The 13,384-nt window shown below is 45.1% G+C and overlaps 1 protein-coding gene across 1 annotated transcript; it reads left to right on the forward strand.

Annotated features, from left to right (window-relative positions):
* The first annotated feature begins 1,685 nt into the window (after positions 1-1,685).
* LOC146195741 (uncharacterized) lies at positions 1,686-10,447 on the forward strand. Its single transcript, XM_084597891.1, has 3 exons — positions 1,686-1,801; positions 4,041-4,091; positions 8,606-10,447. The coding sequence occupies exons 1-3, from the start codon at positions 1,759-1,761 to the stop codon at positions 10,222-10,224; spliced, it is 1,713 nt and encodes a 570-aa protein (XP_084454017.1). The 5' UTR covers positions 1,686-1,758; the 3' UTR covers positions 10,225-10,447.
* The last annotated feature ends 2,937 nt before the right edge of the window (positions 10,448-13,384 follow it).

The raw sequence follows: 13,384 nt of genomic DNA on the forward strand, positions 1-13,384 counted from the left end.
GTAATCAGATTGTGGCGAATGCGGCAGACCCGCGATGCCGTCAGAACTGCCAAAGCGTCATGTAGGCCCCACGCAGTGGATATGAAAGCGATATCGAATAATGCTGGTATATAAGACCGGCTTCCAATGGCTATTAAAGCGTAGAATTTTTTCTTGGCGTAATCTGAACTGAAGTAAAGTCGTCTGAGGCGTGCGCTGACCTGTAATTCACATTACTTAGTCCTCTTTTTAAATGTTTTAGTTCGACACACCATGCGTTACGTTGGTTTTCTGACAAGACAACTCCGCTAAGTACGGAAGAACGAGGGGTTCTCCCGCGAAGCTTAACGATGTCGCGCTAAGTCTCAGCGGAAACATGGCACGGCATGTCGTGTGCACTCTCATAGCACGTTTTGGCGCAGAGCAGAGCAAACAAGACAGGGGCAATATGCAATCGCCGCTGAGAGGAAACGCACCAGCGTGCCGGCAACCTTAGCTTTGTGGCAATTTCTGTAGAATCATTACTCTGGTGAAGAGTCCCTATTTAGTGCAGCCCGTGATGGTAAACATATCATACCTTACATATCATAGTGTTCTTCACCTGTGATTGCCGCTAAACGAGCCAGAAATTGTGCGGTGACAAAAAGAAGCGTGCCCAGTTATACCATTATCAAATAGAGGAATTTTCATGAAATGAAAGACATTACATCGGCAACTACGGATGTTCTGAACTATTTCTGAACAAATTGCTATTCATTACACTGCAGGTTATAAGTCAGCCGACATGATTCTCACACGTGGGATTTCTTCAGATGGGCATCTTGACAACTTTTAACACTAATGGTCATCGAATAACATTAACCAGTCCGACGGCACGCACGATTTCAAAAAGGCAGAGCGACTTCGACCACAGGATATATCAATGTTCGCATAAAACGACTTTCTCCTCGCAATGATCCACTTGGAAGCTACTACTTTATAGAGTGCACGCTTCTCATTCGCGTTGCGTGCAACGTCATGGGAAATAAACAAGGTGACATTTTCTGCGGTGTTTCCGCAATTTGTTTACTCTGCTGTTCGTCAGTATATTTTATTACCGTTATCACTGCCCTAATCAGTACCCTGGTAAAATAAAGCCAAACGCAACCTAAATATTGACCGCACTGGAACGCAACAGGCGCCATTCTCTTCATTTCGACACGGTGAGCACACAACGCAATGTCGGCCGCAATGTCAACGAAAATGTGCCAGCTATCCTACGACAGGCTCAATTCTCATGTCGACAAACGTTTCGTCTTGTAACCATGCTATTCCGCACTAGTGTTCACGTATTTGTCAATCGTAGCTTGGCCCAATTACACTGCTTGGCATGCAAGGTTTCCACTGAATCTTTCTCTATAGATGAACAGACAGATTTCTGTTGCATTGTGCTCGACAATACTCCTGTCGTGTCTACACCACAAAGACACAGAGGCCACGAGTCGTTCAGGAACACAGAAACAATACATATCCTGCTTTTGTTTTTTCCTACGAAGTGCCAAGAAAAAGGGCATAGATGTCGTGAAAACAATGCCCGGATCTATTTTCTCGTTCAGGGCCGCACACGTGAAGAACGTCTCAGAAATTCAGCTTACCGCACCTAGCTGTCAAAAACAAGATTGGCTAGCTGAAGCATTTTTCATTTTTATTTTGCTGAACTCGGACGCGGAAACTTCTTTCGACTTAGGACGGGCAAGTCATTTTGTGTAAGCAAAAGGGAGACTGAGCCGTTGGACACTCATGGCTCTCCTGGGGCCAGTACGTTTTGGCCTTTTAATCTTAGGTAAGTATACTGGTCACTTAAGCATTCATGCCTGTTTAGATTACATATTCCTTTAATTGCACTCGAAATTTTCGGTCAAAAGTCGCCAGCATGACCATTACTGTCCTTCAGATCGTCGCTAAGGGGAAAAAATAAGTCCCGAAGTTCTATTCCATAAAAATGCAGGCTTTTTCTTGGGCAGATTAGATTAATAATTAAAAAAAAAACATTGTAAGAACCTCGCTTTCTGTACGGCTGTGTCACTCAGTGAACATTGCGTGACGTAATTGTTGGCGAATAATATACATCCTCTTTGACTGAAATGCTTCAAATATCGCTACTACGAGATCATGGTAGTTTATCCCGACTCCTGTTATTCACCTCATTTTCGACATTTCATTTACTACGCTTTTTTGATATTCATTCATTCACTTAGCATTCGACAAGTACGAAGTTTCCATGAAAGCCGTGTAACTGCGCTTCAGCGGATGTTAAGAATTACCGACTCTAATAATTAATTAGCGACTGCTCTAGCGTAGTTTTACGCCTTTCATAGACACCTCGAAGTTTAAGAAAATTTGCGCAGTTCTTAAGCCGCTTGCTCAGACAGTCACTCTACAGCTAATGTTACCATGAAATCGATCAGATGGTAAGGTGAAAGTGGATTGGCCAATAACCCGGCACAAGAATGGCGTTAACCCAGTGACTCTAATTAGCAATACGGCTTTATTACAAATTTGCTCCATATTGTGGGATCTTCCTTAAAACACTCGACTAATATCAGCATAATATGCATAAGAGCGGCCAAATGAGGTTCGGCTTCGGACAAGTCTATGATAGCAAATCCCTTTAGGAAATAATTGAGTCAAAAAAGACGTATGCATGCTATTCAATTTTTCTATTCAAAGTGTCGCTTATTGTTATATATCTCTGACTGTTAGTTTTCCAAAATGAGGCCCAACGAGCACCTCAAATAATAAAGATTATGTTTATTCTAATAGACTGCGTTCCATACATTCAGGATGAGGCACGAGGAGCTGAACAAATACCGCGCTGAGTGACAGTCCGAAATCCTCACTCAAATACATAAAACTAGGTCAACGTAGACACAGCATGTTCAATGTCACGCCTCTGCTTAGAAAAGCAAATTGAAACATTGGCAACAGAGACTGGAAGAGACATTGTAGGTTAAGCAAACGCTAGTGTGACTATGTATTATTTAGGATAGCTATAGGGTTGCAAGGCACTGTCTGGATTTTTCTACTTTGTCTTATTCATTTCATTTTGCTCCCCTGCACTTGTCTGTCTCCTTATCAGATGATGATTATTATGAAACAGTTTATTGAAATGGACGACGGTTTAGACTATGGGAAGGCTGATTAGGTCTCTAGTCCGAGACACCGTTGGTAAATGCCGCTTCCCGTGCTCTTTCGACGAAGGCTCGTTGTTTCTTGAGGTCTGAGCTGGACAGGACAGCCTCTCCATTAGCAAGTGTCTCCCAGTTACGAACTGTAAGCCCGTTTACGACCTGCATCTAGAGTACCGCTGACACCCCTCTACAGGACCCGCAACGTCCACGACGAAGTCTACTTGTTGTTGCTGTTTCATCGCGAAAATGGCGAATACCTACAAGGAAGATTGACCATCACCAGACAGCGATCACAGTTTCATAGATTGCATGTAGAAGAAATGAGGTGACATCAAAAGTTTGAGCAACTCTGTTTTAGTGACAGAGATGGTTGATGGAGGTACCGGTGCGTGCTGAGCTTTTACTCAGCTCCTTCTTCTGTTGCACAACACTCGCTCAACTTCTTGTCCTCGTCACTCATTTAGAGTGCAGAGGGAAAAAAAGCGCACTTCACGGCCAACTTAAATTTTCAACTGCGTCATCACAATGTTCGCAGTCACACTTCCCTTAGCAAAAGGTGCCGCCTACTGTTTCCTCACTTCCAATAGTGTCTGAAAGTAACAATTGTATCAGTTAAGCCGAAACTAGTATTCTTAAAAGCAAGCGGAACGCATTTTGCTTGCATTATTCATGATCAATCCGCAACTACGAGCAGAAAAATTCGTTTAAAGCACCGTCAAAATGCTCTATTTTCCTAATTGCAAGCGTCGATTGAATTCTGTTCATCCGCTTCGGGAATGACTAACAGGTTAAATATTTTCAGAACCTAAACAGATTCTTTATTACATCTATTTTTTCTCGTTTTATTTTCGTTAATGATCTAAAAAATCACTACCTTTCTCATTCCTTTAGGATTATTCGTCTCCTGCTGTCATTCACAAAGCAAGGGCTCTGCAAATAATGGTACGTATTTTCCTTAGTGCGGATGGGCATATATCGGAAGGCGTTTTTGCCATGAGGTGCGCGATGCATGTACAGGTAGCGTGAATACCCGGCCAGCTCAGGTGACTGATATTTTTATTTTATATTTTGTAAGGAAGTGCAGCCCGTAGCACAACTTCCAAGATTGTTTATTTGTCTTTGTTCTTATGTAGTTGAAAACAATAGCTTTTTTTATATGAAGCGTGGCTGGAAGGAATGCTGGCCAATTAAAACATTGAGTTATACTTCGCAGCCTTTACCAAAGTTCTCGCCTCTTTCGTCCTCTATTTTAAGCTGCATGCCTCGCCGCGATTTGATTAATCCTTCTGCTAATTTAAGTAGTCAAACTATTCCCATTGTGTTATTTGTGTTAGTTGTTAGCGCTCAGTGTGTTAGCCTCTACTCAAGTCGTCTATATATATATATATATATATATTCTCCACCAACTTTTTCTCCACTAACTTTCACCACCCCATGGTCCTCAATGCTTAACTTTCTACGTAATGTTCTTTACTACCAGCCGCATTTCTCGCATGGTTGCCCGCATCACCGGAAGTTCGCCACCACACCGTCCGCATAACACAACAGTGAAAAAATAATGTCTGGCATAAGAACAGAAAATTAATTCAGCAAAAAGGTTTAGAGACAAGTGTATGGCGCATTTTTTTTTTTTTTTCAATGATAAAATTCGCACTGTGTCTCACTTTCTTTTTTTAATGTAAACGATAGCCCCAACAACCCGACTTCATACCATTGCATGAATACAGAAAACGAGCACGCGTTCCTGCCACCTTGAGGACCGGCTGTCCTCAGAAGCAAAAGATCATACTCCAAGGCAAAACCCATTACCTCAATTTTACAAATAAAATAGTGCACACGCCGTGCCATGTATAGGTGAAAACCTTAGGTCAGGTTCCATATCTGTGTGAGTGTCGGGCGCGTACTTCCGGTTTCTTTTCATGACTGAAATATTCACTCTTATATATTTGCTGCAATTCGACCGGTAGGCAGCACTAATTTATGAGTAGTACTTTCACATATCGACTATTTTACTGACGCCTTTGCAATTGTTCAGAATAGTTAAAACCTCGATGAACTTGAATAAATGGTGTTATTCGCGAAGTGCTCGTAATTTTCTATTTATTGGCTTTTTCTAGGTCTATATTCCAGGCTGCATTTTTACCTGCCTAGAAAACTAGTAATTCGCTGGCGGCCTTATGCTGTAACATTTTAAGCTTCTAGAACAGCACAGCCTAAGCAGTACCTCCCTCAGTTTTGCGTTGCTCTCTGGTTCCAAAATACATAATTATTGCTGCGGAAATTTCACCTATTTGAAATTCATTTTTTTCGCTCCACTCTGATAATATTGTTTTGTTTTTTTTTTCACGAAATTTCTTTCAGTACTGCGAAAGGTAATGGCAATCTGGGCCAGTCCGTATGGCACGTACCGCAAGCTGTAGCTTTTACCATTCTGTGCTGATGTCGACGATAGGGGTGTACGATCACAATCATGTTGTGTACGCCATCGTGACCGGCCACATTAGCCCGTACATTCGATGTCTACAGTCCCGGTTATTCTTGCTTCAAAGAGAATATTGCCGCATTCTTGTTTGGACTTGTGCAGCCCCATTTATTAAATTTCTACCGAATGATTTCATGCCCTCAGGCTTCTACAAGCAAAAGCATGCTTTTGTTCATTCGTTTCAGATTAAGCATTTCGCCAATACTTTACCTCAGGTCTCAGTTTTTTTAGTTTTTTTTCGTCGGCTTCAAGGTGTTTCAGTAGACCAGTATAGTAATTTTGTGAAGTATTTGTATTCGTGGAATGTTAGCGCATGTACCGTCTGTTGCAGAAGTTTGCAGCCCAACGCGCCGGGCAGAGGAGCAGTATCGCTCCCGAGAGGCGGCGCTGCGCCCGCCGTGCTGCCTAGTGACGTAGCTTTAAAGAGTGAGGAGCCTTGTTCTCTTCCCCTCATCCAGCGGTTGATATCGCACATCTTTGCTCTCGGCCGCAGGATGAGGGGAAGAGAACAAGCTTCCTCTCTCTTTATAGCTGCGTCACCAGGCAGCGCCGCCGGGCGCAGCGCCGCCTCTCGGGAGCGATACTGCTCCTCCGCCCAGCGCATTGGGCTGCAAACTTCTGCACAAGACGGTACATGCAAAAGGCATTTTTTTTTTTCTCACCTGGTATATCTAGTGCTTAATAGAAGACACCACACGTAACTTGAATGAATAGCATTATCGAGACAAGGGAACTTTCAGGTTTTTATTGCTTCACGCGCAGTTATTGGGGATATGTGTAGAACCAAAGCAATTTTCATTGTTCCCTCTTTCAAAAGTCAGGTACTACCTTGCCGATAGAAAGTTCCATTATTTTGAAAGGCACAGTCGTGTTATGCATTATCACATAAAGTTTAACGCGGCGCCTAAACTAACATGTCACGTGTACTCGAGCATTCAATTGAGAATTTTTTTACACTACGCACGAAGCGTGTTCCGCGTCGCGGTAGTCGCTTTTTGAAGCAGGCGCAACTCAAAAGGCCCCCGTGTACTGCCTAATGTCATCATTACTATCGTCATCAGCCGGACTATACCCACTGCAGGGTAAAGGCGTTTTCCATATTCCTCCAGTTACCTTGGTTCTATGTTAGCTGAATCCACTTGACCCTTGAGCACTCGTTAACCTATCCATCCACCTAACTTTCTACTGCCTCCTGCTACGCTTTCCTTCCCTTGGAATCCAAATTGTCCCCCTAAGCGACCATCAGTTATTCTCTATTTGTACTATATTCCTTGTCCGTTCCCATTTCCTCTTCTTTATTTCGACTATAATATGATTAACTCGAGTTATTTATCTGACCCACTCTGCATGCTTTCTATCTCTTAATGTTACCCCTACCATTTTTCTTTCGTAGCCCTCTGGGTTGTTTTCAGCTTAAGTTGAACACTTTTCGTTAGCCTCCAGGTTTCAGCCTATAGGTGAGTACAGGTAAGATGCAACTGTTGTATACTTTCCTCTTGAGTTATACAGGTACGTTGGTAGTCTTAAACTTCGGGTACTTGCCAAATGCGCTACATCCCGATCTTATTCTTCTAGTCACTTCACTTTCATGGCCCGGAACTTCGGTAACTACCTGTCCTAAGTAGACATATTCGCCTACAGCTTTCAGTGCTTCGCTACCTAACGTAAAGTGGTTTTTCTTCCCGAGGCTGTTGAACATATTATTGAATGCCGGTGCACGTTAAAGAACCCCATGTGATTGAATTGCGCCACAACCCTACACTACAGCATCCCCGAATACCACATTTTGCTTTGCGATCTTAAACTCCACAATTCAGAATTTATTTCGATATGATATTTCAAGTGCGATCTTTCAGAGTGTGAAAACAGCATGACCGCTATTACAAATTATGCAGGCCGCCTACTTCAAGGTTGACACTTTGGGTTCACTACCATTGACGTTAGATTCTTAAAGAAATGAAAACAGGAAGAAATAAAGTGTTTGTCATCTTCCAGGCGAGCTCTCGCTTCTGAAACGGACAGTAGTACTTCATTCAATCGCCGCTTTGCTGTAGGAGCGCACTCACAATTACACAAATAATTTAGAAACAACGCTGCACAAGCAACGCACGGTATTTGTAAGATTTTTCAAATATGTAGCTTAACAAGTTCATCAGTGCACGAGACGAAGGCTTGTCGTATAATAGTTGCACTTATTACATGGCTTTACACGAGAGTGAGACAGTGCTCCAAACAGGCCAAACAAGCGTAAGCCCACTCTAGAGCACATAAAGTTATTAGAGCATACTAAAAACGTCCTTTAGTTATACAGAACTCCTGACATGAAAAGCTCGAAGTCCATTACATGAATGTGTAGCGCAAAATTCTGCGTCTTTCGTCTTGTTGCGCTACACACTCATGTCATGGATCACCGTTACCGACTAGCCCAAGTTTCCATCCATGGGATTCACAGCGTCCCCAATTTCATTCTCTCAACACTCGAGCGCCTGGAATCGAGGAAAGCAACTGCAAGTGGTGGATACAGGTTACCGCATTTGTCTCCAACAAACAAGCAAATTATTTTGCTCCCATCTCGTCCCTCCTTGGGAAATAATAAATCCACAAGGCAACCTATAGTATCCGAAAACGTTACAAGAATAAAAGGCATATAGTCGTGTCTGTCTGCTGAGAATGTGTTGACCGCAATTACTGTTTTTGCATCATAACCGAAGCAGTCAAGACCAGGTCCCAATGCTTGTGTAAACTCCTCTTCTTGAGATGGAAAAACTTAGTCATTGTTTTTATGTTATTAAAATGTATTAAACAGCTAAACCACTCCAAATAAATCTAACGTTCCTCATCATTTCCTTTTATATGGATGTTTCTGAACCCGTTACTTTATCCACTACCCATCATTTCTTGGAAGATATGCAGTGACCTACATTGCATTTCATTTTGATGTCCGCAGAAAAGCATCTCATTTTTTCACCTGCAGGACAGCAACAAAGATCCCAAGGCAGCGGAGGGTGCACTGAACTGTATCAACTGGGCCTTGGTGGAGTCCATCCTATTCACCTAGGCGCCCTGACCGGAGGTCGCAGGCTTCTGCGAAATGGTGTAGAAACGTCTCATATATGGACCTGGATTGGCCGGCAAAATGACCGCGGACTCTGGGGTGGCACGATTGGCTCCCAGCCCTGGAGGAGCTATGTACAGGCATGGCGAGCCCGTCCCTGGTCCGCACTCAGAACTGGGGCGTGGGTACGGCATGGTGGATGGCCTCTATGGATTTCCTTGCCACTGTTCGGGTTCGGGAATACACCTGATCTCTCATCGTCCGTACGCATTGACCAGCGAGTGACCGCTGGCTTGAACACTGGCTTACTGGGAAGACGCAGAGGTAGTGGAGGAGGGTTGAGCCAGAGCGGTGGCTCAAGTCAAGGAGGTCGTTGGGGAAGTGGAGGAGGATGGAGCCAGGGTGGTATGTGGGGCCAAGGAATGCGGGGTGGTGGAGCCGGAGGCTTCGGTGGAAACGGCGGGTGGCAACAGCAACAACAACATCGTGGCGGTCAGCAAAGTGGTGGTTCGTGGGGTTCCTCGGGAGACCAAGGTGAAGCTAGTGGCTTTGGCGGCCAGTTCGGTAGCTCAGAACAAAGCGGGTTTGGCGGTCATGGACAGATGGGTGGTGGCGGGTTCTGGGGAGCATGGGGCGGCCAAGGCCCAACTGCTAGTTTTACCAGCCAGTTTGGAAGTACAGGAGAAAGGGGTTTCGGAAGTCAAGGCAAGCAAGGTAGCGGCGGCTTCTGGGGGTCTTCGGGAAGCCAAGGCCAAACCGGTGGCTTTAACAGCCAGTTTGGAGGTATAGGTCGAGGCGGTTTTATGGGTCGAGGACAGCAGGGCAGCGGTGGCCACGGGGGTGGTTATTTGTCTTGGGGTCAAGGGGGTTTCGGCAGCCAAGGGCAGGGCACCACTTACCAAGGAAATGAATTAGGCAGTCAAGGAAGCTTATCAGGTCAACAGCAACAGGCTACTACCGGTTGGTTGAACCACCAAGGAGGATCTGGCTCTTTCGGTGGAGGAGGTTTCACAGGGGCTATGCAGGATGGCCACATAAGCGGCCGCAACTTTGGTCAGGGTAGTGAACAAGGACAAGGGTATGGTTATGGGGGTGAACAGTGGGATCAAGGTGGAGACCAGTCTTGGGGCCATGAAGGACTCTCCGGAGGTCAAGGTCAGTACGGAGGCCAATGGCAGAGCGGTAGTTTTGGAGGTGGAGGAATTAGCGGAAGGCAATTCGGCAGTGGAAGAGCCGGTGGTCAGTTTTCTGGAGGTGGACAATGGGGTGAGGGCGAGAGCTCTTCTTGGGACCAAGAAGGATCTTCCGGAGGTCAGTGGCAAGGAGGCAGCACCGGTGGTAGTGGCGGCAATGGTGGACAGTTCGATGGAAGTGGTTCCGGTTACAGAACTTTTTGGGCTAGCAAAACAGGGGGCGGTAGCCCAGCTCGTTGGAGAATAAGGTTCTATTACCCAGGGTATGGCAAAAGCGGATCTACCCAATGGCGTTGGTATAGTTCACCATGGCAGAGCTTTCGATTCTCGAAACTTGGCGGTTGATGCGGCTCAGGTCTCTCCAATAAATATGGAGGGGGAAAATCAAATTTCTATTTTTCACAAATGATGGTTTGAGCACGCCCCTTTCTAAAGAGTATAAGTCATTTGCGCAACAATTTGAATACATGCACTGACACCTCTGACGTTTTTGCTGAAAGTGGTAATAAATTTGTTGGTAATGTATAGTACATTGTTTAAGAGATAATAAAATCAACCAGCTACTAACCGTTTCAACTCAGTTTGGAGAATTTGCTTCTTCTACTTTCTAAACATTCGTCATTTATGACGAGTGCACGTTGCCTTTCATGACTTTTTAGCTGATAATGATGGTTTCATGTGCGTTTGATATTTAGAAGTAAACTGGCGGCAACAGCACCGCACTAATTTAGCAGCAACGAGATAGGGCTGACAGAAGCTTGTTAAATTTCACGCAGCTTGGTTAAAGCAGTAATGTGTATACATTTGTGACCGCGCGTAAAGCTTTCCTATCATTGTTATATGCTAGCCACTTAGCAGCGCCAAGAATTCGCATTTTACCCTGAGGGCAAATCATTACAGGGATGATGGGCAGTGCATAAAAACACCGAAAAACTAAAATGTATGATTAGACAACATAACACTGAAGAAATAAAACTAAATGCCAATAAATGAGCAATATGGTACTACATATTGAGAGACGAAAATGCAGAATGTAGACAAAAAAGTGTTATCAATTATTGAACCGAAGGAGCAAGGTGGCTTCAATCATAGTATTTATGCGAGGAATAAAAGAATCAATGAAAGTTTATGTTTGGCATGGTGTAATAGCTACTTCCTTCACGTTGTCTGTGAGAGGAGAAATATATGCAAGAACAAAACAAAAACCTATGCCGTATCCGTAAGTTTGATTTATAGGTTTAGCGACCAAACGCGAATCAGGTTGTAAGAGGTGCTGCGAGGGCACCGGAAAATTTGATACCCTGTGGCTCTTTACTGTGCAATGACATCGGACAGTACACGGGCACCTCGCCTTTCTGTTCTATCCCAAGGCGGCCGGCTGCACCGGCCGGGCAGCTGTGTATTCAGGGTCGTATGCTAAGCTGACATAGCTCCTAGATCAGACGGCGCACTGAATCATGTGCTTGTAAAGTCTATTATTCATGTTCACAAAATATTACAGTTGTAAGAATGGGGGGTTTATTCAGCAGATCAACAGGACTTGATCAGCAGGACTGAGCAGATCAGCGGCGAATACAGCGGCAGCGAACACAGTCAGATCCAGCACGCGCAGCGATCACGATGCCACTGACTGGCATGTTCCTTGTGCACTTCTTCCTCTTCACAATTACCCGCGGGACGAAGAGGAGACATCCTGGCGACTTACGGCGTGAGCAAGACGGCAGGGTCGTAATAGGGTTTGAGGCGCTGGACGTGAACAATCTCGCGTCCGCGCCGGCGTAGATCATGGGACGGCGTAACAGGTTCCACCACATAATTAACCGGAGAGGTGCGCTCCAGAACACGGTATGGGCCATGGTATTTAGCAAGAAATTTTGAAGACAGTCCAGGGGCATTGGAAGGTATCCATAGCCACACAATAGCGCCAGACGAGAAGTGCGGTGTCGAGTGTTGGCTATCATGGTTGGATTTATGGCGGTACTGGGTGTTAGCCGTGAATGCGCGGGCGATTTGTCGACAGTCTTCCGCATGCTGGGCTGCTTGAGACGCAGGTGTATACTCTGATATGTCTGGCTGATACGGGAGTATGGTGTCGATTGTAGCAGAGGGGTGACGGCCGTAGAGGAGAAAAAAAGTAGAGAAGCCAGTAGTAGACTGCGTTGCGGTATTGTATGCGTACGTGACATACGGAAGGACGAGGTCCCAGTTTGAGTAGTTGGAGGAGACGTACATAGAGAGCATGTCGCCAAGGGTACGATTGAAACGCTCAGTGAGGCCATTAGTCTGGGGATGATAGGCGGAGGTGGTTCTATGAAAATGTTGCACTTGGTGAGCAAGGCTTTCACAACGTCACTCAAGAAAACGCGTCCTCTGTCGCTGAGCAGCTCTCGAGGTGCGCCATGGCGAAGAATAAATCGCTGCAAAAATAAGGAAGCTACTTCTGACGCTGTGGCAGATGGAAGTGCGGCGGTTTCGGCATACCTCGTCAGATGATCAACGGCTACGATAGCCCAGCGGTTGCCTGCCGTAGTGTAGGGAAGCGGCCCGTACAAATCAATGCCGACGCGGTCGAAAGGACGTGGTGGGCTGGGTAACGGCAGCAACTCTCCAGCAGAATGTTGAGGAGATGGCTTGCGACGTTGACAGGTGAGGCATGAGCGAACGTACTTGAGTACAAAGGTGTACATACCCCGCCAGTAGTAACGCAGCCGCAGACGAGTGTATGTCTTGAAGACGCCCGCGTGACCGGATTGTGGGTCAGCGTGGAAATAGTCACAAATTTGCGAACGTAGCTGCCGGGGAATAACTAGCAACCACTTGCGGCCATCTGCGCAGTAGTTGCGGCGGAACAGGAGGTTATCACGAATGGCGAAGTGAGAAGCATGGCGGCGGAGAGCACGCGATGGAGAAGCAGCTGTAGGATTGCAGATAAAATCGAGGATAGAGTTTATCCAAGGATCTTGCCGCTGCGCTGACGGTCCCTATAGTGTTGATTGTTTAGATTCTGCTGCTTTACTGTTTTAGTTTTTAGCAATTTTGCAGTATGAAGTTTTGTGCTCGCTTGTAAAAGTATAACCAGTGGTCTTTAATGTCTGAAGGTAATTAAATTGAATTTTTGAGGTAGAGTTGTTATTTTTGGAAGCGAAATATTTTTTTTCATCCGTATTAATAAAATAAGTCTTATATGGCCACAAAGCAAGGCGTGACATGTAGCGACTACGTTCAGATCTGCAGATTGTGCATTTCAAGCATAATGAAATATTCCGAACGCTAAGTCATTTCGGCTAGCTCGTCATACAGAGAACGCTTTCTTCTTCCTGTTTACCAAAGCTCAAGCCCATACACAGCAGCGAAGATGAGACTTTTAGTGTTCGAAAGGCTAGTCAGCCAGGCTACAGAATTCGTTCGACAGCGACAAATGCACTCTCTCAAAAGACAACTTCAAAACAAGCATTGGATCTACCTGAAAATGCTAAATCTGTTCTGTCGTTTAGGCCAAAGTTTA

The sequence above is a fragment of the Amblyomma maculatum genome, chromosome 3, assembly GCF_055883805.1.
Source record: "Amblyomma maculatum isolate TAMU_Amacu chromosome 3, ASM5588380v1, whole genome shotgun sequence".
Lineage (NCBI taxonomy): Eukaryota > Metazoa > Arthropoda > Arachnida > Ixodida > Ixodidae > Amblyomma > Amblyomma maculatum.

What these genes read in the sequence shown, in the direction of transcription:
- LOC146195741 (XM_084597891.1), top strand. Translation starts at nt 1,759, where the DNA reads ATGGCTCTCCTGGGGCCAGTACGTTTTGGCCTTTTAATCTTAG. An exon ending in TTTTGGCCTTTTAATCTTAG is followed by an intron (nt 1,802 to 4,040) that starts GTAAGTATACTG and finishes TCATTCCTTTAG; the next exon opens with GATTATTCGTCTCCTGCTGT. An exon ending in CAAGGGCTCTGCAAATAATG is followed by an intron (nt 4,092 to 8,605) that starts GTACGTATTTTC and finishes TTTCACCTGCAG; the next exon opens with GACAGCAACAAAGATCCCAA.